The 21,727-nt window shown below is 52.0% G+C and overlaps 8 protein-coding genes across 8 annotated transcripts; 6 read left to right on the top strand and 2 right to left on the bottom strand.

Moving 5' to 3' along the window:
- Positions 1-894: 894 nt before the first annotated feature.
- Positions 895-2,417, top strand: QC762_208450 (uncharacterized protein; the record flags this gene model as incomplete). The annotated part of the gene is made up of 3 exons (XM_062887752.1): positions 895-931; positions 981-1,982; positions 2,074-2,417. The coding sequence occupies 3 exons, from the start codon at positions 895-897 to the stop codon at positions 2,415-2,417; spliced, it is 1,383 nt and encodes a 460-aa protein (XP_062745903.1).
- Positions 2,418-5,708: 3,291 nt separating this feature from the next.
- Positions 5,709-6,305, bottom strand: QC762_208440 (uncharacterized protein; the record flags this gene model as incomplete). Its single annotated transcript, XM_062887751.1, has 1 exon — positions 5,709-6,305. The coding sequence occupies one exon, from the start codon at positions 6,303-6,305 to the stop codon at positions 5,709-5,711; it is 597 nt and encodes a 198-aa protein (XP_062745902.1).
- Positions 6,306-6,906: 601 nt separating this feature from the next.
- On the top strand, positions 6,907-8,684 carry hob3 (BAR adaptor protein Hob3). Its single transcript, XM_062887750.1, has 6 exons — positions 6,907-7,181; positions 7,253-7,303; positions 7,463-7,508; positions 7,577-7,650; positions 7,713-7,919; positions 7,975-8,684. The coding sequence occupies exons 1-6, from the start codon at positions 7,169-7,171 to the stop codon at positions 8,367-8,369; spliced, it is 786 nt and encodes a 261-aa protein (XP_062745901.1). The 5' UTR covers positions 6,907-7,168; the 3' UTR covers positions 8,370-8,684.
- Positions 8,685-10,933: 2,249 nt separating this feature from the next.
- QC762_208420 (uncharacterized protein) lies at positions 10,934-13,068 on the top strand (the record flags this gene model as incomplete). The annotated part of the gene is made up of 3 exons (XM_062887749.1): positions 10,934-11,750; positions 11,804-12,090; positions 12,154-13,068. Exons 1-3 carry the CDS (start codon positions 11,624-11,626, stop codon positions 13,066-13,068), a joined length of 1,329 nt encoding a protein of 442 aa, XP_062745900.1. The 5' UTR covers positions 10,934-11,623.
- Positions 13,069-13,528: 460 nt separating this feature from the next.
- QC762_0040600 (uncharacterized protein) lies at positions 13,529-13,777 on the top strand (the record flags this gene model as incomplete). The annotated part of the gene is made up of 2 exons (XM_062883357.1): positions 13,529-13,549; positions 13,619-13,777. The coding sequence occupies 2 exons, from the start codon at positions 13,529-13,531 to the stop codon at positions 13,775-13,777; spliced, it is 180 nt and encodes a 59-aa protein (XP_062745899.1).
- A 63-nt stretch (positions 13,778-13,840) lies between these two features.
- QC762_208410 (uncharacterized protein) lies at positions 13,841-15,498 on the top strand (the record flags this gene model as incomplete). Its single annotated transcript, XM_062887748.1, has 2 exons — positions 13,841-14,806; positions 14,871-15,498. The coding sequence occupies 2 exons, from the start codon at positions 13,841-13,843 to the stop codon at positions 15,219-15,221; spliced, it is 1,317 nt and encodes a 438-aa protein (XP_062745898.1). The 3' UTR covers positions 15,222-15,498.
- A 2,206-nt stretch (positions 15,499-17,704) lies between these two features.
- On the top strand, positions 17,705-18,511 carry QC762_208405 (uncharacterized protein; the record flags this gene model as incomplete). The annotated part of the gene is made up of 1 exon (XM_062887747.1): positions 17,705-18,511. The coding sequence occupies one exon, from the start codon at positions 17,705-17,707 to the stop codon at positions 18,509-18,511; it is 807 nt and encodes a 268-aa protein (XP_062745897.1).
- Positions 18,512-18,782: 271 nt separating this feature from the next.
- On the bottom strand, positions 18,783-21,368 carry AMT1_2 (ammonium transporter Amt1). Its single transcript, XM_062887746.1, has 3 exons — positions 20,243-21,368; positions 19,509-20,186; positions 18,783-19,454 (listed from the first exon to the last, which is right to left on the bottom strand). The coding sequence occupies exons 1-3, from the start codon at positions 20,662-20,664 to the stop codon at positions 19,118-19,120; spliced, it is 1,437 nt and encodes a 478-aa protein (XP_062745896.1). The 5' UTR covers positions 20,665-21,368; the 3' UTR covers positions 18,783-19,117.
- Positions 21,369-21,727: the final 359 nt, after the last annotated feature.

The raw sequence follows: 21,727 nt of genomic DNA, 5'->3' as shown, positions 1-21,727 counted from the left end.
GTGATAGCGGAGGCCGTTGACACCGCTGATGAACAACTCTCAGCATCGCAGGGAGCTGTGTTTGAACCTGTGGGTCGTAGCCAGACTGACTGTGTTGTACTTCATCTGATTTGGGCTACAGGTTCTTGTCCATCTATGGATAGCATTATCAGCGGAATTTGGAAGCGCTGTTTTGCACCAAACTGTCTGTCTGGTATAGTTCGGAGCAGCCCTGTGTATCTCGGTTAAGGGTATAGCGAACTTCATCTGATGTTACCGTTCGCCATAGCAATGCAAACAATGAACCCACGCGATAAGTTCATGCAGAGCGGCATTGTCAACTGTCGAGTTTTGTGTCTCGGGTGTCCCTGAAGAAGGATACCAAGAGTCTGTGATTTGTGGGGCAGAGCAACGCGGGGTTGGCTGCTGGCTGGTACGTCACTGGGCACAGAGAATGTTGAGATGAAGTTCGCTGGTGTTATAAGCGGTGATGGTAGCTGATGGGCTCACATATATATCAACTTGATTTCCAAAGCTATATTTTAACTGAAGATTCTCAAATCGTGGTGCAGTATTGTCCTCATCATGTCTCGGAGACAGCACCTCAAAGGTGCCCCTCCAAGCTGTTGCCCCGCGTTGGACATGGGAAGCTTAAAGGTGCCGGCCGCCCACCGCCAATTGATGACGACGAGCCCAGGCCCCAGGCGACTTGGAGCTGCAAGCGGCAACTCTTTTTGAGCCGCAGTCGATGAGGCGGAAGACAGAGACCAACTCCGGATATCTTCGGTTCATATCCAATTAATTGTTCCTTCCCACTGTTTTATCTTCTTGAATTTCATCATCCTGGTCGCTGCGCATACTCCCCGCTCTCCCGCTCTTCCCCTTCTCCTGGGACACTCGAAGCTAGCAAGCGAAATGGAGGAGCAACAGAAAAGAAATATTGTTATTATCGGTATATATTCCATTCTCCCATGTTTGCTCTATAAGCTAAAACAGACTAGGGGGCGGTATTATCGGATGCACGACGGCCTACTTCCTAACACGGCATCCCAAGTTCAATCCGAACCTTCACACGATCACTCTACTCGAAGCAACGGCGATTGCTGCTGGCGCATCCGGAAAAGCTGGTGGGCTCCTGGCGCTATGGGCCTACCCGCAATCTCTGGTTCCATTATCATACCGACTACACAAAGCGTTGGCAGAGGAGCATAATGGCGCCGAGCGCTGGGGATATAGACGAGTAGGATGTGGGTCTATCACAGCGACTGTTACTCGAGACGACCTCCTCGCTAGAACCAAGACGAACCCAACACCCTCGTCACCTGTGAAAGGAGAGCAAAATGGAAATGGGGTGGCTACAAACAGTCAAAACAATGATGCTCTTCCGATACAGAGCTCAGTGGCCGGTGACCCTGCCCAGGGCGACAAAGAATCAGACTGGCAAAAGCTCCCGAAGCAAGACGAAGATGCCACTACCCTGCTCAAGCCTTCTGTTCTACCGCAAGATCTCGACTGGTTCGACTCTACAGTCGTTCAACACTATCAAGAGATGGGTCAACCTGGAGCAACCGAAACAGCACAAGTTCATCCTTTTCATTTCACTACCTCAATTGCCGCCCTCGCTCAACAAAAGGGAGTTGATTTCCGAATAGGCGCAAAGGTCACTCGTCTCAAGTACAACAGCGAGAAAACAAAGGTTATCGGGCTACAGTACGAAGACAGAAACAGCAGCGAAGTTGTTGATCTGGACAATGTGACAGATGTAGTTGTATCTGCCGGGCCATGGACAGGCAAGATCCTGCCTAGAACCAAGATTGAAGGATTGAGGGCACATAGTGTGGTTTATGAGGTAGATGTGACGCCGTATGCTGTCTTTACCGACATTGTGCTGCCAACAGACTTTGTGCCTGAGCATCGGGCGAGAAAGGGGCAGAAGAGGAAGCATAAGCGGAATGTTGATCCGGAGGTGTATGCTAGACCTTTTGGTGAGGTATATGCTTGTGGTAGGTTTCTTGGGTCATGTTTCTGTCGTTTATTCTAGTCATGTTTCCACAAAGATGAAGCTAACATGACTGAACCAAAAAGGCGAACCAGATCCTTCGATCCCTCTTCCAGAAACTGCAGACTTGGTGCAGTGCGACGAAGACCAATGTGATGACTTGACTGCATATATGGGAACCGTTTCGCCTATCTTGGCGAGTGCTCCCATCAAAGCGAAACAGGCATGCTATCTGCCAAGGCATATGAGGTTTGGCACGGAGCGTGACCCAGTCATTGGGCAGTCTTACGTGAAGGGGTTGTGGATCGCTTCCGGGCATACATGTTGGGGGATTCAGAACGGTCCTGGTACTGGGTGTTTGATGGCTGAACTGATCCTGGATGGTGAAGCAAGGAGCGCTGACATTACAGAGCTCGAGCCGAAGAAGTATAAGGTCTAAATCTCGGATTACCTTCATTTCTGTACCCAGAACCTTGACAAATATTTGATATTACGCTCGCGCTTAGCCGCTGTCAAGTTCGTGGCCGCATCCTTGGCGAGATGTTTGAGGCGAGGCATACATGGGCGCCTATTTGGCTCCCTCCATCTCTCCCTTTTGTACAACATAAGTGATTTTTGTTCTGTAAGAAGTATCTGGCTGCCCAATCTCATAGCCACGATCATGGAGGTTGCTAGTGCCATTATTAGGGTTATTTCTCTAGGCATTCAAGCTACCCAATCCCTCGTCAAGTATTATACAACAGTGAAGGACCAGAAGACCGACACTTCGCGTACCATCAGCAAGCTAAATTCCCTTCTTTTGATTCTCAACTCTTTAGACTCAAATTTTAGAAACCGCAAGTTCCAACCTACTGAGCTAGCACTTCTCAAGACTATACAACATTCGATTCAAGAGTGCGAGGAATACATATACGAATTGAGCAATGAGTCCAAGATACTCACAGAAGCTCCTACTCCAAACCGACTCACGAGGACTGCTTCGTCCAATATCGAGGCTTTCGCACGTACTGCTGCTCGCCGGGTCACCTACCCTTTCCACCGTAAGTAGCAGTTAAGCCTGCACGATTTCTCACTAACTAACCGTATATGTGTATGTAATAATAGAAGGTACGCTTCAGAAGCTTGATGAAACCATTGACGACATCCGCGCCGGCCTAACGTTGGCTCTTCAAGTGGTCCAACAAAAGGACACAACGACCATTCAGGATGATATACAAGACACCAAACTTGCGGTTCATCTCATCAGAGGTAGTCAAATTACTATTCAAGATGGTATAAAAGACACAAAAGCCACTGTTAGTCTCATGAGGGACAGCCAAATGAAGATTGAGGATGATGTAGAGGATACGAAAGCGGTACTCAACCACATCCGAAACACTCAAGTATCCCATGAACTTCGATCCTGGTCCGGCCTAAAAGCGCCAGATGTGTCAGTCAACTACAATGAGGCCTGTAAGAAGCGTCATTCAGGAACTGGTCACTGGTTTGTGAAAGGAACTGACTTCAACACTTGGCTATCCACACCAAATTCCTTCCTCTGGTTGAATGGGTTTGCCGGCTGTGGTAAGTCGGTCCTGTCTTCAACAGCTATCCAGTTAGCAGAGAGACACCGGCAGCAGCAGTCCCGCCCCGGAAAAGTCACCAGTGACTTGGCTTACTTCTACTTCACTTTCAACGACGAATCGAAGCAAGATGCTACCGCTATGCTTCGATCAGCAATCCTTCAGCTCGCTGGTCAGATTAAGACAGGGGAAGAGCACCTCAAACGCCTCGAGGATAGTTTTGTTGACGCCACGCCACCCGATGACGAACTCTTGGAGACTCTAAACCCCATAATTCGGGAGTTCGAGGACGTCTACATCATTGTAGACGCCTTAGATGAGAGTCCAAAAGACAGACACCGAGATGATTTGCTCGATGCGGTACAAGTAATACGAGAGAGGTCAGAACCTCGGTTACATCTTTTGGTCAGCAGCCGTGACGAACAAGATACTCGGGAGTGTCTATCACCATCTGAAGACGGAGACATCAAAATGAAAAACGCTTCCATTGACTCGGATATCGCGTCCTTCATTGCTGCTCGTTTACAAACGAATCGTCGCCTCCGAGGGTGGAAAAACTATCGACAGGAAATTCAGGATGCTCTAGCATCTCGTGCTAATGGCGTGTGAGTTTTTTCGGGCTATTTGGTGGTCATGAGACGTCTTCGATGTCAACAAAACCATGTGGATGTGTACTGATACATCACAGCTTTCGATGTGTCGAATGCCAGTTCAAAGCCCTCCAATCCTGTCCAATAAGCAAGACCCATCTCAATAGCTTGCTCGCCTCGCTCCCTCGGAACCCGGAAGACACCTACGAACGAATACTCCTGAATATCGACAAAGCCTTAGCCGAAGATGCCAGGAGAGTCTTGACACTGCTCTGTACCGCTGCACGGCCGCTTACAACCCTCGAGCTCATCCATGCAACGGCAGTGGAGCTCGGAGATAATCCCCAGTTCAACAAAGACAGGATACTGGAGGGTGATGATGAAATCCTCAAAATCTGTCCTGGCCTCCTCGAGTTCGACCAAAACAGCAACGTGAGGATTGCTCACTATTCGGCCCAGGAATATCTCGAGTCAGATAGGATAACAGGCTCACTGGCATCACAGTTTCACGTCGAGAGACAAGCTGCCAATACAGAGGTTGCTCGCACCTGCTTGACATATATGACGGATCCAGAAATCTCCGAGTTGGTCGAGCAGTTTGTTATTAGCCCGAAAGACAAACAACAGGGCGAGCTCATAGTCGCTACTTTTCTACTCGTGCATTATGCTTCCAGCAACTGGAGGGGCCATTATAAGTTGGCAGACATGAGCCACCCGCACCTCCACAGCCTTGTTCTGCAGCTACATTACAACTCAAAGAATGTGTGCGATCCTTTGCTGTTTCCGATGGGCCCCTGGGGAGGCTCCCATTTTTAGATCAGTTAGAGACCCCATACACGCAGCCGCAGACAAGGGTTTAGAGTTGGTACGTTCAAGCCACGGTGGTGAGGTTGGCTATCGGATACTCTGACTAACACCCAACTACCTCAGATCCTCCGCGCCCTCTCTGAGACCTGTCCTGAAGTCGACCGAACCAATTTCCCTGCGGCAAGCTACCCTCAGGGACCAATACGGAGCTCTACGTGAGCTGTTGACATATGGCGTTGATCCCCGATGTCGAGCTTCAAGCTGAGTTTGGCACTACAGCGCTGTTCTGGGATTTGTACTGGTCGCATAATGACTCGGCCCGGATCCTTTTAGAGTATGGCGCCTGACTCAAATCACATATTCCAGACGCCCCAGGATGGTATCGGGTTTCCCGTACGTGATTGGTTCATAGGAGATGGTTTTGATGTGGATGTTGTGACGCCTTTTTCTTGTCGCTGTATGGGCTGACAATGAGAGGGGAGTGGAATTACTTCTTGATAACGGTGCAGATCCTACGGCTGGGCGTCTTTTAGAGGCAGCAGCACACCGAAACGACGAGAAGGGTTTACAGCCGCTCCATAAGAGTGGTATACGGGGCAGCCAGGTGTTGGCGTGATGGGGAGACACATGCAGTTATTCTTCATTGATATGGTTTTTGGGTAATGGAGGAAGAAACTGAGGAACTCAGGATATAGACTCCTGCCTCCAAATTGGGTATCACAAAATATATCGGTACAGATTCTCTCACACCTTCAACCCTTTAAATGCACCTCATGAAGCCTCCCATTTCCTCTCCAAATCCATCAACGCAGCCAACAGCCCAGAACCTCCCTTCTCCTCCAGAATCCCTCTAGCATGCCTTGGGATCTTGCTCAGCACATAATCCGAAACCGACGCCCTCTCCCTCTCCACCGGCCTCCCAATACCGATCGAAACCCTAGCCCACTTCCCTTCTGGATGAGCCTTTAACGAGGCGTTCACGCTCTTGATGCCGTTATGCCCCCTATGACTCCGCGCCCAATCCCTAATCTTCACTACACCCAGCTCCTCCTCCAGGTCATCATGCACCAGTACAACTCCCAACTCAGCTGGACTGAGCCCATTGTCAATAAGGTGCTCCCTGTAAGCCCTTGCGAACCATGTCCCAGTCACATTCATAACACAGGGACTTTGCAGAAACGAATATTTTGGCCCGATGGAGGCTTCTGTGCTCTTCTTTCCATGCCGCGCTACCTTGAAGGAAGGCTGCGTACCAGCCATCTGGTTTCGTAGAGCGTTGAGGACGATGTTGCCGGCTGAGTGGTAGGTGTTGCGGTAGGCTTCGCCGGGGTTGCCGAGGCCGACGACGAGGATGCGCCGAACAGACATTTCTGGTTTTTGTGACTCGATGGATGCTGCTGGTACTGGTTCTGGATCCTGAACGGGTTTTTGTTTGGACCGGCGGGACTTTTGTTTGGTCGTTATGCTGGTTGGCTGCCTCTGGCAGACTTTGGTGTTGTTTCTAAGTGTCTTTGCTGTGGGTGGAAACTTTTTAAATGGGCTTTGAACAGCCGGCTGGGGAATTGCTTATTGGGTGTGTGGTCTTTGGATAGAATGCAAAAATGAGTGAATGAAGGAAAGGTGCAACATGAACGTCTATTGCGAGATCTTATAAATAAAACTATGGTCTACATTTTTGACATGAGCCGTAAGCCTCCTCGCCGCGGCGAGTGACTCAAAGGCATTCTAACTTTGGAACACAAAGCCGTTGTTCTGAGTGAGATGGCTTGAAGTGAGAGGAGGATGGAAGGCTTGGTTTGTCAGCTGGCAAACAGACGGCAGCCCAGAAGCTCAGAGATGGCCCACTTGGCGGGGGATCTGTGCCGGGATTGTGGCTGTTCCTGGGCTCTGACGTCGTCGGGGCGGGACGACGGCACGCACGCGGGTTTGGTAGGCAGTCAAGCGGGGCTCAGCCACAGTTCAACATTCGTCACCTCTCTCCATCTCGGCGGTTCAGATTCAAACCGGCCACAACGAGCATCCTAGCCAGCCTTGAACCACGACACTACCTGCGGTTGACAGTCAATTAGCTTTGCCTTGAATATCGCTTCATTCAACAACGACGACCAATACAACCGACGACTGCGCATTGCCCTATTCGAACAGGGAACGAACGAGCGACGCCCTGAAAACCCCTGAATTTCGAGCCGCAATAGACCAGGTATCAACCAGTCAACAACCAGTTGCCCATCATGTCTTGGGCGGGTACGTGGACCGCACCATAACTTGAGGATGTACCAGAGACATTTTGCGCTGACCTTTTTGTTGTACTGCAGGCTTCAAGAAGAATGTCAACCGCGCTACGACGCAGGTGATGATGAAGACTGGTTCGTCCGTTTCGTTAATGCACTGAGAGCACCAACATCAGCGCCACACCACTTCCATGGCCTCGCCCCCAACGATGCCAACCACTACACTATACTCTACCGCCCCGAAGACAAAATTTTTTCTGCTTCCAAAATGCTGACTGTTCTTGGTTTGATCAGGCCATGTCGAGAAGACAAATGACCGAGATTATGAAGTTGAAGAAAGGTACGGATATGGCACCAAGCATGCGCTGGTTGAAAGAGGCTGGAACAGGAAACTGATATTTTGGATAGACGTTTCAGAACCATGGAGGCGGCATCGCTGCGGTTACAGAAGGAGGCAAAGGGATACCTCGATTCTCTGCGAGGTATGAGGACACACGGTGCCAGAAGGAACAGGTCGAAGCGGTAATGTACTAACAGATAACAGCGATGACGGCCTCACAAATGCGTATTGCCGAGACAATCGATGCCTTCTACGGCGAAGCCGGCGCTAAGGACGGCGTGAGCAGGAGCTACAAGCAAGCAGTAGAGGATTTGGATGCCGAAACGATCAAGGCGCTCGACGGGCCATATCGGACGACAGTGCTAGAGCCCATCTCGAGATTTTGCGCCTACTTTCCCGATGTGAATGAGTGTATGTTCCTACACCCTGCCCCCGAATCCGAGACCTTCTGACACGGGTAATTTAGGTATCAAGAAGCGCAGCCACAAACTCCTCGACTACGACGCACTACGTGCCAAGGTTAAGAAGCTGGTCGAAAAGCCCGACAAGGATGTTACCAAGCTCCCAAGAGCGGAGAAGGAGATGGACATGGCCAAGGCAGCATACGAACAGCTCAACGAACAATTGTGCACGGAGCTGCCACAGCTCATCGATCTACGCGTTCCTTACCTTGATCCATCATTCGAGGCACTTGTCAAGATCCAATTGCGGTTTTGCGCAGAGGCTTACAGCAGAATGGCTCAGGTGCAGCAGTACCTAGATGCGGACACTAGAGATCAGTACGCTGAGGGCCACTTGGATAGCAGAGTCGAACAGGTGCTACAGGAGATAAGAGAACTGAGCATCAGTGGGACCGTGTAAAGGGGGTTGAGAGGGTGATTACTGGAAACTTGGATGGGACTGGAAATTCTTATGTTGTTGTAATTGGCGTTTTGAGATGGGACATTGGCCGGTTGGAACAGAGCCTGTATGCATTCTTACATACCCTATGCATGCTATTTAGCCTTCTTTTGGTGTGAGGTCTTGTTTTAGAAGTTTGACCTGGCAGGTTTGCTGTATTGCCCTTGCTGATTAGATCACATGAACAAGCAGGCGGTTCTTCTTATTGGACGTTTTTAAACCTATGCAAGCTTATATCGCCATCACAGTCATGTTCACCCATGTTATATACCTGGGCCTGCAGCGTGTGGGGGCTACCTGGAAGTTTTCATAAAAGTTCACATCACGGCCTTGAAAATACTCCCAATTTTACCACTTGTTTTGCCATGTGGTAGCTGGGAAGTATTGGAGGTCATAACCGAATGTAGAGTACACCGATGGCTTCTTTCATGTAGCTCGCCAGTATCTCTTGCCCTGGGAAATAGTGCCCGAGTGAGCGATGTTCCCTATGCGCTGTCGACCAACTCACGTGGTGTATTTGAGAGCAGTCAGCGATGGATGAAGATGGCCCCTTAAACGTCAATGGCTAGGCCAGGTATGGAAAGGGGGGTATTATATTTTGGTTTAAGGGGCCTCGCCATTGTTTACATCAGTATCACTGGGCACTGGGTATATTTGACGGGTCCTCCGAACGCTCGGCTCGGCATCCGAAAAGTATGTACGGAGTCGGAGAAGAGGGTCACATAGTTACGGGGTTGACACTTTGGGACGGGAAACGGAGGCGGAGAGGCGGAGACGTCTTGGCTTTTCCGCTCCCACTGTTTTTCAAAGACACCAAGTGCATTGAAACGTCACCATGTATTTTGTGGAGCTGTCGCATTGAAGACAGATGACCCATCGGTTTGGATGAGAATGTGAGATCGACGGAAGCGAAATGGGAAGGGGAGGTTTTGAATGGCTTGTGTTTGGCGCCAAGTGTGGGTTGTTTTGAAGTTGGGAAACTGGGAAAATGTTGGACTTCAAAGAGGGAAAGTGAATCAAAGAGCATTGGTGGAGGACAAATCCGAACTGCAGCCGCATGTCCAATGACTCCATCACTGAGCATTTGGTTTTCTCTAGCTTCCATGACTGTCCAAGCACGGTGACGGTGTTTCGCAGCGTCATTGTCATAGATGGTGTCATTTGGTCTAAAAATAAACCCTGTTAGTCAACCACAAGTCAATCGAAACCCGCCGAGTAGTTGGTTGGCTTCTGATCGTCAGGGCGTCAAAGGGATCAAAGACAGCTTCAATTGGCTCTCAGAGTCTGAGACTTCAAACTGAAGGCATGAAAAGTCGATTGGAGATTGACAAGGCAAGGCTGAAACAGCGCTGAAGAGACGGGGGGGGACCTTGCAACTGGCTTTCAAGTGCTGTTTCGGATCTGGCCAGGCGCTCTGAGGATTTGGTATGAATTGGGCCATGATTGACGGCGGCTGGCGGATCTCTCCGGCGTTTAGGTTTTGGCGCTACGATTGCCCCGGATCTGCCATTCTGCTGGCCAATGGTTCCGATCGTGAAAGGATTCTTTTTCTGGAAGAAGACGGTGATCACCTGCAAACACCCCGTCGGGGCGGCAGTCGGAAGGCGTAGAGGAACAACAGCAAGAGCATCAGCGACTTGTTATCAGCACCACACCAATACGCCCGAGCTCGGGCCGACCATCCACCATGTTGGAATGTAGTGAGGGCCTAGACTTGATTGTGATGGTGGGTGGTCGCTGAATAGCATGCTGTAACGATTTCAGGCTATTCTGGCCCAAGCAGGTGGCTCTTGTGTCGGATGCAGGAAGAGCTTCCTCTCAATATCGACCTACAGGTTGCATGCTGGTGTGGGTGGCACCAGAACTGGCGTGTTGGCGGAAATGGGTACCGGATCATCATCTCAAGTATATTCACTGGGTCCGGCTCTTATTCGGTGCAAATAGCTCGTATCTGGATGTGCTTGTGAACAGCAATCGACTCATTGATGGCCGGTAGATGGGGGAAACAAGAAGAGTTGAACGCGACACACAAACTGCTGCGCCTCAACAAGTGGGTTGGTCGATTGGGAGCCAGACGCCCACAAAGCAACGGGGAACCCTGTCAATCGTGCAGATGTCTTCGGAGACATCCCAAGACATCCAGATCCAACAAGTGACAGGTCTCCATTCAAGGTGTCCACAGTCCACAGTCCCACAGCAGCAACAGCTGGTCAGGGGAATGGGCCTCTTGTGTGCTACCATAGCAAGCGTGCCAGCAAGCGTTTCGATGGGGCGAATCAGTCTAAGGAACAGGTGCCTTGACATTTTAGGACAGAAGCCTTTCTCACCAGTCGCGCGTCTAGATGCTGGTTCCATTTACATGTGAGAATTGAAGGACGGTGAGGTAAGTGGAAGGTGTCTGGTGATTTCTGCTGTCGACGGTCCGCAAAGCCATTGCAGCTTCCATATCGAGGCGGCATGAGAGTGATTTCACGCTGCAGCTTCCACTTTCATCCGATATTGCGTCGACAAAGCTGTCCGAGATGTGGCCGTGTCTGGGCAACCAGCAGAATGGGAAACATCGATCATTCGTGATTGAGAGATTCCGCACCCGCTGATAACAGACTGATACCCCAGGTCCGCGGGTCAGCTGTTGGTGGGCATGGATGATGGGACCCCCCTGTAGTTGCATGTTTAGCGCTCTGCAGCCACCGCTCAGGGTGTGAGTGGCCCCTGGCCCGCTTGGGTTCGGCGGACCCCTGTTCCTAGCGACCAGCTACAGGATTCCAATTCACCCGTTTTGACGAGTTTCGCAATCAAAAGGGACGGTACGGTACAAATCTGTCTCGCGGCCATTGAATACATATCAGAGCCCTTACTCTCTTTTCCCAGACTCTACCTCTGGCCTCTCTTTTATTCGCCTTCCTCGACTGCATATGACCCTGTTCCCGTCCCGAAGCAGTGCTTCCCAACCTTTTGCCTTTCTTAATCGGCTGCCGTCATTGTAACACAGAGGAACGTCACTCATTACGGATACCACACCCCAACCCAACCACCACGACTAATTCAAGAGGTTGGAGCAGCCGAGCTGTGCGCTGGCAATTTCCACCGGGAGACACCCATAAGGACACTATCCGCCATCTGTCCCACTGTTGATAGGACATTTCTCCTCTTTTTCCTCATCTGCACATACTCACCAATACCGCCATCTACAACGTACACACCAGACCCTCATCATGAATATTGGCAAGAAGTTCGACCGCGCCTTCCAATGGGCCGGCGAGAAGATGGGCAGTGAAGCAAAGACTACCATGTCTGATGACTTCAAGCAGCTCGAAATGGAGATGGCTCTTCGTTTTGAGGGTGAGGTTTCCCATCACACTCCGAAGAGAGCTTCTCGTACTAACAGGACACAGGCATGGAACGCCTCCAAAGGTCAATGAATCAATACGTCAAATGGGTTGGCCGCCGTGTCGAGGCTGCGGAAGACAGAGAGAAGGGCCTCCCAGCTGCCTATCTGGGCCGCACAATGGTTGCACACGGCGAGGAGTTCCAACCAGATTCCGACTTTGGCAACTGCCTCATAACGATGGGTCGGGCCAACGAGAGAGTTTCCGCAATCCAGGAGGCTTATGTTGGGGAGGCCACAACAACCTGGCTGGAGTCGCTGGAGAGGTCGCTGGCTATGATGAAGGAGTATCAGGTGCGTACACAACTACCGCTTGCTTCCCCATGAACCTGTGTCTAACCAATTGTTTTTGCACAGGCTGCCCGCAAGAAGCTCGAGAACCGCCGCCTTGCGTATGACGCCAGCATCTCCAAGTCCCAGAAGGCCAAGCGAGATGACTTCAGAATCGACGACGAGCTTCGCGCCGCCAAGGCCAAATACGAGGAATCTTCCGAGGACGTTGGGCGCCGTATGCAGGACATTCGGGATGCTGAAGCCGATAGCGTACGGGATTTGACGCAGTTCTTGGACGCCGAGCTCGACTACCATGAGCGGTGTGCCGAGGAACTCAGACGTGTTCGCCAAAACTGGCCAGGAGCACCGGCACCCGGAGGCATGAGCACATATGGCAGTATCGAACGGCGCCCAACAACCGGCCGTGCCAGGTCGAATACGGCGCAGAGCTTCTCTGAGCGTGCTCCTCGGGTGAGCAGCCAGAAGATCTACGAGTCCGACGAGACCGAATCGAGCGCACCACCTGTCCGCATGCCTGCGTCTCGTACTGGACGTATCGGCCTTCCAGTTCAACCTCAAAATCAGCAAGACGGTACGGTTCGCCCCACCATCAGCAAAGCTAGTACTTTCCAGGGCGGTGCGAGTCTGGAGCGGGAGCGTATCGGCGGAGGTCGGATATCCGGCGCCAGCACTCCAAGCTCGGTGTACGGCGTCAACCAAAACATCCCCAACGTCAGCAACTTGCGTGGCCAGTTGCGTCCTGTTAACAAGATCGTGACCACCAAGGACGATGTGTTTGGCGACCGGGATGACGACACGAGCGATACGGGAAGCCCGGATTGGGGCCGTAGCTCAAGTCCCGCCACCAGTGTAGGGAGCGCCAGTCTTACACGCACGTCTAGTTATCCTGTCGTGAAGAAGGCTCCACCGCCGCCTCCTCCGAGCAGATCCAAGAAGCCTGCTCCTCCAGTACCAGCGAGACGGGAGGTTGGTTACTAGATGTTCCGGGTAGGGTGACGCGACATGATGCGTGTGGTTATGAGGCGGTGAAAATGGGCTCTCTCAGCCCCGGGAACTTAATGATGCATTGTGGGATACGTGTTATGTGGATTTTATAGCGGCAGGAAATATCGGTCAAGGGACGAGTCTGGTTGGCGTCTGGTGTCGCATTCTTCTTGGTTGGTTTTTCGTGGGCTGGATCCGCAAAGTTGAGAAGGCGTTATCAGTTTAGGGATCCTAAAAGCTATTGTAGAAAGGCAGGCTCGGTACAATCCTGAAGGGCCTTCAGAGTATAGTTAGAGAGCTATGAAATGACATTAATGACACTGATGACATGGGTGATTGTGTTGTTGTTTTTGGGTGATGAAATCGGAGAGGTTGGAGTGAGGTTGGAGATGGACAGGGGTAACGGCCAGACCCGCCACAGCATTGCGTTGGCCCCTGTAAAAGCCAAGATCTGATGTGGGGCATTTTCACCGAGGTGAGCGCCCCGCCAGAGCATTTGACCGCCAAGGGGACCGAAGCTCACCTTGACTTTTGCCAGCAGCAGGAACGACCTGGACGTCAACGACAACGTTCGCGCCTTTGTGTCGTGGCAGCGGTCTCCCACGTTTCGCGAGTCTGTAAATGGCGCTCTACTAAGCAATCAGAAAGCTTCAACTTCCCATCTGAAAATCCCGAATCGAGCGATCGACCAACCAAACACTAAAACAGTCGAACATATCCACGAGCTTGCGATTGCGATCCGTCAAGACGGCTCTGACTGCCCATCATGGCAACCGAAGACGCGCGCTACCGCGACTCCTCCCAATACCGTCTCTGGTCCTTCTCCCCAACCCAGCTCAGCGCCCTCCGCGAAAAGACCAACGCCGCCGCGCGCGCGAGGATTTCCGAGCGTTTACTTTCCCACCCACTCCCCGTCTCGACATCGAAGCAGGACCTCTCGGCCCCAACCTCCAACGCCAACACCCCCGACCCAGACGGAAACAGCACACCGGCCCTACCGGAGTTTTTGACTCCAGCAGAGGAGCTCACGCTGGTGGGGTACTACACCTCGGAAATCCTCCGCGCGTCGGAAGCCCTCCACTACGCGGACGAGATCAAAGCCACGGCCGCCATGTTCCTAAAGAGGTTCTACATCACAAACAGCATCATGACGTACCCGCCGGCGGAAATGTTTTTTGTCGCGCTGTTTTTTGCGTGCAAGGTCGACACGGGACATGTCAATCTGGCGGAGTATACTAAAATCTTCAATAAATCCGCCGAGGAGATCCTCGCGGGGGAGTTTCTTCTGTGTCAGGGGTTGAGGTTCGCGTTTGATGTTAAACACCCTTACCGTGCGCTTCGGGGGGCGATGATGGAATTGGCGAGTTTGCCGGATATGCAGAAGGACTTGAAGAGGTTGGATGAGGCGGAGGCGAAGGCGAGGAAGGTGCTGCAGTTTAGTCCGTTGATGACGGATGCGTACTTTCATTACACGCCGAGCCAGATTATGCTTGCTGCGTTGAGTTTGGCGGATAGGGGGTTGGCGGAGAGGTTGATTCAGGAGACGTTTCATTTTGTGGCGGCGGAGGGGAATGATACCCCCGGGGGGGGAGGGGGTGATAACAACAAGGGAAATGAGGAAAAGGCGAGGGTGATTGGGAGTCAGATTAGGGATAAGGTGCTCGGGGCTATTGAGGGGTGTAGGGATATGTTGAGTAGGGAGTTGCCTGAGAGGAAGGATCACTGGCTTAATGTTTGTTTCTTTTTTCTTCTTTTCTTTCTTCTGTTGTGAAGGGAATGCTAATATTGTGTGATAGAAACAAGTCATCAAGACTCAGATCACGCCCCTGCGGAAGAAGCTTCTCAAGTGCAAGGACCCGGAACGGTGGAATTTGGTGGAGCTGCAGAGGGTGAGGAGGGAACAGGCGGCGAAGAAGATGGACTCGGATGATGAAGATGATCTTGGGGGTGGGAAGAAGGTGAAGAAGGAGGAGGATGGGGATATTTTTGGGGGTGATTTGGGGCATAGTGCCAAGAAGAGGAAGATGACGGTGAAGAAGGAGGAGGATCCGTTTGGGGGACCGATGGTGAAAAAAGAGGAGCCCTTTGGGGGGACGAAGGTGAAGGAGGAGGATTTGTCCTTTGGAAGGTTTGGTGGGGCGTTGTGATTTGCGGCATGGTTATATTTAGGAGTTTAGTGCTGGGCATTGGAATGGGGAAAGGGATTTGCATGGACATTGGCGTTGGGCTATGACTTGTGCACACAAGAGTAAAAGGGTTGCGGATCGGTGTGGGTTTGTAGATATGGGATCTCTAGACCAACACATTTTGGATATACACCACTAAAACGAGCATGACAGTGAATACTGGAGATGACTTTCTGGGATCGAGTTTTGAACTAGGTGGTGGTAATCTCTAATTCGACTGCTGCCCTCTTGCCTTTCAGGCCTCCTGCTGACTGAGAATACAGTCTTACCAACTCCCGGGGTTTTGAGAGCCAGGTTATTGCACCAGGGGGATGGCAAAGCGGGGATGAGGGTCTTGAAGATGCAATTTAACTTCCTCTCGTGACATTGTGAAGCTTATAAGAACATCTCGTAAAAGAAAAGGAATGGCGTCTTCCTCGGAAGCAAGTTTCTGCCTGCTTAGTTGTCATGCTTGGTAGTGAGATTGACGACGATGGAGGCATGGCGGCAGCACCGTGGGCTGAAAAGCCTTGCTTGGTTCAAGGCACCATGTAAAATCCATACGATCTACGACGAACGGTCTAGACAAGTGGAACAAGGTGCCACTGACACTAGTATGCAGTCAGCAAAACAATGTGTCTCTGTCAGCCATTTCATCTGTCATCTCAATGCAAGTGTTCCGCATAAGATTCCTGCAAGCATAACGATCAAATACTAGGTTTGATGAGGGGAGCATCCCCAGACTCTACATAAACCTCTCGTGCTCAGTGGTTTCGTTGTAATCTGAACCAAAAAGAACCTCACAGACCACAAAAACGTCAAAAAAGCTCACCAGTCAACTCACGACCCTCCTAACCTGGAGGGCTTAGACCCCAACCCGGTCTCATACCAGAAGACTGCGAGAGACTGTGGGAGGCCTCACACTGGGGGAAAGCCTCCACGAGGAGGGAGCGGAGGTAATTCTGGCTATGAAAAGCCCCTCAAAGGGGGTTCTTTACTTCGAGTGATCGAACACACAGTCTCTCGGTGGCCAGCCGAGAGGGTGTACCGAGCTCCCTTGAACCTACTCATCCAAACTGGCCAGACAGGGGGCCAACCTGACTGGGCTGGGTTGAATGAGTGAATGAGTCGGGTGCTGGTTGTTGCGGAAAGGGCGGTTATATGGGGTGGATTGTGTGGTTGTGGTGGGTTTGTGGTGAAATGTGCTGGGTGATGGCGTTGTAGCGGCGGTGCGGTGGTGATGTGGTGGAAGTTTAAACGGATGTCCGGGTGACTGTTGGGGGTAGGCTTTGAGCTCTGGCGGCTCGCGAGGGTGACATGCGTGAAGGCTGATGAGAAAGGCTTGACAATGCTCTCCTGTGTTCGATGCTCTCCTGTGTTTCTCGGTAGATACCTTGTTGGGTGAGGGTATGACTTGTTATTCTGGCCGGCTTATACATGAGTCCTCCGACAGATAGGGGGCCACATCCCAAGCAGCACACAAGATCAAGCCATCTTCCTCCTTTACTTTGCTGTCTGCCCGGCATCAGAAATCTCGGATTTGGCTCCCTGACTGGCAACCGTGAAAGCTAAAGTGTAGCCTATAAACGGGTTAGTCACATATTGAGGCGATACTTCTGTGTTACTTGAGCTCTTTCCTGCTTCTAAAGATCATCACGTCACATGGGACGTCCTGAATACCCAAGAAGGTTTGTCATTATCGTTAAAGGAGGCTCGTACTGGTGTTATATATTAAATACTCCCAATGGTAATAAGCAGTCAGTGGGCGGCCCATGACCTGAATTTCCCAGGCAGGCACTGGTTCAAGTCAGAGGAAGGAGCGGTCCACTCATAATGAGGGAAGGAGCAGTCAACTGTGAAGAAACGAGCAGTCAACCTACTGGGAACGAAGGAGCAATAGTGCCTGGACCTATGTGCTGTCACTCCACCCCCAATCCTTGGCTCCTCTCAATATTCCCTCGTATCACACGCTGTTTCTTCTGGTCCCAGTATTTTTACCCTATGAGGATGGAATTGAAAGACCCAAAGCAAACTGCCAATACCGAATACGACTTGGCAAGCTTAAGCGGCTTATTTACGAAAACCTCCATCACATCATCATCACCAGCCCCATGCCAAGCACCTTACCTTTTACCATACTCCTCAACTATGGCCCCAGCTGGTGGACAAGCATCTTTGAGGATGCCTGAGGAGCTGAACGGAACCATGGGATGTTGCCACGGATTCCTTCGAATTTATTTGAACCCATTACCGTTACTTCGTTGAGGAGAGCAGAGGTTAGGGTCGCATTCACACCTTGTCTCTCCTTACACTTGGCCCCTGCATGTGTGCATAGCCACAGACTTGGAGAAGACAGTGACGGGTTGACTCGTATACAAAAGAACCAATTTCCTTGAGCGCCATGCCAATTTGCATCACCATCATTCACACATCTTCACTTCGATTGACGATCATTCACCTCCAAAATGCATCTCACCAAAGCTCTTCCCCTCGTCGGTGCCATCGCCTTCGCCCTGGCCCAGGACACCACAGAACCCATCACCATAACCGACACTCCAACACCCATCAGGACTCCCCTCCCCAGCAGCGTAGCCGACTCCACCACAGCCATCATCACCAGCACCTGGGTCCCCCCCGACTTCTCCGACGCCCCCTGGGGCGACGCCTGCATCGACGAGGTCAAATCTATCCTCAACGCCCAACCCACCCCTCCCTACGGCCAGCCCCTGAGAGACTACTTTGAATCCTCCTTCTCCGTCTGGGTCACCGCCAACCTAGCCACATCCTCCCCCGCCGCGGGGCACACCCCCATCAACTCGGCCGACATCGTCACCCTCTGCTCGCAATGGCAGACATCCCGTTGGGTCGGACAGACAGTCCCTGCCTCTGTAACCGCTGATCACGAAGCGTACAAGCTGAACTGGTCCTCGTGGGCTCGAAATGCGGGCAGTGCGCTGGAGTCCGCGGTGGAGGAGTGCAAGACTGTCGTTTACAACGGGGCGATGGGGCAGGCGGTTTTGGCTGTGGCTACCAATCAGCGACAGTGCAGTGAGGGGTTCTCGTTGATGCATAGTTTGAAGACTGCGCCTTCGGGGGCGGAGGTTACTAGTCTGGGACTTGGGGCTGTTCAGACTGGTGGTGGTGATGGTGGTGATGATGGTGGTGATGATGGTGTTACTAGCACGACGGTTTCTACTGCTGGTGCTGCCAGGGAGACTGGGTATGTCGTTGCTGTTGTGGTTGCTGCTGCCGGGGTTGCTGCTGCTCTCTAAAGGAGGTTGAAAACATATGGTAGAATCATTCTACTAGAAGGTGCAATGAAGGGGGGAAGCTGTTCATATATCTGGGCATGTACATGAAAGCCGGCGTTTAAAAAATCAATCGGGAGAGACTTGGTTGGAGGTGTACAGAAATCCAAGGTGTTCCTTACTGAATCGGCCTGTCAAAGGGCAGGCATTGTTAGTTATATCTCTTTCAAAATGGAGCTTGTTGTTCATCTGGACCATAGAGAAAGCCATATTTTCCTCCTGGAGATATTATGCACAAAGAGAAAGTCAAGCCGCGCTGCATGGTGATATGTATCGGGTATATATCTCAAAGATTATAAACTTGGTATCTCCTTCGCTCGCTGCGTATATCCAAAAGAAAGAGGTATCATATTTCGGACAGTTTCCCACCAACAAACCAAAATACATCCCATATCTCACATCATCCTCATCATCATTCCATCCATCACATCCCTCGCCCATCCCCTATGAAATTACAGGCCCCTCTTCCCATTGAGCCGCCACCTCACCACTATACACCCCCTTGTTGCACGATCCAGTCATGCCAATGTCTATTGAATTTGTCGCACTTGGTTTTGATCACGAGAACTCTTAAGCCTTTTCGGTAGGGGTCTCGTTCGACTCCTTGACACTGCCCGCGGCACTGCCACCAACAAGAACGTCGTTGACGTGTCTGCTGAGCTCAACATAATCATACGCGAACTCGCCGAGCTCAGCATCGTCAAGACCGATCTCCTCAACCTCGGGGCTGACACGGAGAGACAGGCCAGGGATGAGGTTCAGGACGAAGCAGATGAGGCAGGTCATGACAAAGGAGTAGGCAAAACCAGCGACAGAATCGGCGAGTTGGTAGCCGAGTTGGATGTAGTTCTGGTTGACCCAGCCACCGTCAATGGCGGTGGAGCCGTCAAGAGCGGCGATGTAGTCACTGGAGGGGGGCGTTAGTTTATGTTGAAAATGAGGAGCGAGGGAAGGGACTTACGCGGCAAAGATACCAGTGAGGAGGTTGCCAACAATACCACCAACACCGTGCTCAGCGAACACATCGAGGGGCTCGTCAATACCGATCAGGAACTTAAGCTTGGTGGCAAAGTTGCAGATGATACCTCCGCAAACACCGAAGATGACAGCCGACCAGGGGGGAACATAACCAGCAGCGGGGGTGATGGCGACGAGACCGGCAATGACACCAGAGCAGAAACCAACGGTTGACCACTTCTTCTCGAGGCGGTAATCAAGCAAGCACCAGGTGAAGCCACCGACGCAGGCAGAGATCTGAGTGACGAGGCAGGCCATGACAGCGCGGGTGTTGGCAGCGAGGGCGGAACCACCGTTGAAGCCGAACCAGCCAACCCAGAGGAAAACTGTGCCGAGAACAACGTGGGTGACGTTGTGGGGGCGGTACGGGAGGCCGTTGACCTTGTTGTAGCCGGTACGCTTTCCGAGCATCAAAGAGTAGGCGAGAGCGGCAGCGCCGGAGCTGATGTGCACGGGGGTACCACCGGCGAAATCGAGACCGCCCATGACCAAGGACCAGCCGTTGGGGTTCCAGGTCCAGTAGGCAATCGGGTCGTAGACGATGGTGGCCCAGATAAAGATGAAGACGATGGCCGGGAGCATGCGGCCACGGTCAGCAGCGGCACCGATAGCGAGGGCCGGACTGGAAACCAAGTTAGCAAGATCTGGACCTGGAGGGTGACCAGGAAGGATACGAACGTGATAGCGGCGAACATGCCCTGGTAGAGGCAGAACAGGACATCGGGGATCTTGGAGCTGCCAACACTGGGCTGACCGAGGACCTTCATAAGACCAAAGTTGGAAAGATCGCCAATGAAGGGGCTGGCGTCGGTGTTGTGGGTGAAGGTCAGGGAGTAACCCCAGAAGAACCATTGGAATCCCACAACGGCGATGGACATCAAAGACAGCCAAATCAAAGCCAGAGCAGACTTGCGGCGGGCAAGACCACTGTAGAAAAAACCAACACCGGGGACCATGAGCAGCACAAGACCAGCGCAGGTCATGATCCAGGCGAAATCACCGGCCGAATAGGGGGCATTGATGTCTTCCAGGAGGGGGTTGACGCCCTCGTGGGCCATCTCCGTTGGGCCGGCGTAGTCGGAAACTTTGTAGGACGACATGGTGAAAGACTTGTCGAGGAGTCGAAGTAGAGAGTCTGTCCCTCTGAGGCCAGGACCGGTGCTCCTGGTCTTTGTTGAAAGGCAGGCTGCAGAGTGAAGAGGAAAGATTCAGTCCTGGATCATGCGGGATGGCTAGGGTAATAAAATACACTGCGACTCTCGAGTCGTAGGTACCACCCATCCATCACAGCCGAGCCGAGCTGGGGTTCCCGACTCAAAGAAGCCTTGCAGCTCCCGCGATAAGACCATCCTCGTCATTATCACCCTCAGAAGTGCCTCCATTCCCTTCCTGGAGGACTGCTCTGCTCGCCAAGGTGCTGCATGCTCAATGAATTGGTGGGTCTCACTGATAAGGAGCTGGGCGTTCTCAGCGGTTTGGTGGGGGGTCTGTCTTGTCCTCTACATCCCTGCCGCTCCCGAGTCCCGTGTTGATCCGGGCGAGCAGCACGCTTCCCGTTGGGTAGGGCCTTGGCATCGTGTCTTTCCCACCCCCCCCCTCAAACCGTCAGGCCGGATCTGTCAAGTGGAGGAGTCGGGACGAAGGTGGAGAGACCGAGAATAAACTAGTATACCTTATCGATCATGATGGCATGAATCCAAGTGGTTGGGCTAGGTTCGTCTCTTTCGGCTCATGAAAGTGAAGGTGTTTATCGCATCGTGAGGTCGGACACTGGCAGGTTTGCCGGAAAGGTTGATGGAGGGGAAGAAGGAGGTTGCCAAATCGAGTGGGGCTGGGACACACGGGCCAATGATGCCTTCTCACTCCACCATTTTGGGTTTCACAGCGTCAACCTCACCTGATGAAACTCGGTGTGAGCCTGTCGTTTTGCAGCTGATCTTTACCATGATGATTTTGGCCTCTCTTGGGAAGGTGTATGAAGCTGAAAGAGAGCGTCTACAAATTTCCATTTTGATATTGGATTCCACACTTTTGGACGCCAGGCAGTCTTTGGGACCCTGTTGATCGTTGGTCGCTTCCCCAGGTTGTGCCTCTCGTTCCCGCCTGCAGTCACTCATGTCACTGCAGTCACTCATGTCACTGCAAGGCGTGGATCCGATGCAG

This window comes from Podospora pseudocomata, assembly GCF_035222375.1.
Source record: "Podospora pseudocomata strain CBS 415.72m chromosome 2 map unlocalized CBS415.72m_2.2, whole genome shotgun sequence".
NCBI lineage: Eukaryota > Fungi > Ascomycota > Sordariomycetes > Sordariales > Podosporaceae > Podospora > Podospora pseudocomata.
Note: the sequence above shows the minus strand (reverse complement) of the source record. Positions and strands in the feature narration are given on the sequence as shown.

Coding starts and splice junctions, on each gene's coding strand:
- hob3 (XM_062887750.1), top strand. Junction 7,304..7,462: donor GCAGGTGATGATGAAGACTG/GTTCGTCCGTTT, acceptor TGGTTTGATCAG/GCCATGTCGAGAAGACAAAT. Junction 7,920..7,974: donor CTTTCCCGATGTGAATGAGT/GTATGTTCCTAC, acceptor CGGGTAATTTAG/GTATCAAGAAGCGCAGCCAC.
- AMT1_2 (XM_062887746.1), bottom strand. CDS start 20,664: ATGTCGTCCTACAAAGTTTCCGACTACGCCGGCCCAACGGAGATGGCC. Junction 20,187..20,242: donor GGCATGTTCGCCGCTATCAC/GTTCGTATCCTT, acceptor CTTGGTTTCCAG/TCCGGCCCTCGCTATCGGTG. Junction 19,455..19,508: donor CTCACTGGTATCTTTGCCGC/GTAAGTCCCTTC, acceptor GCCCCCCTCCAG/TGACTACATCGCCGCTCTTG.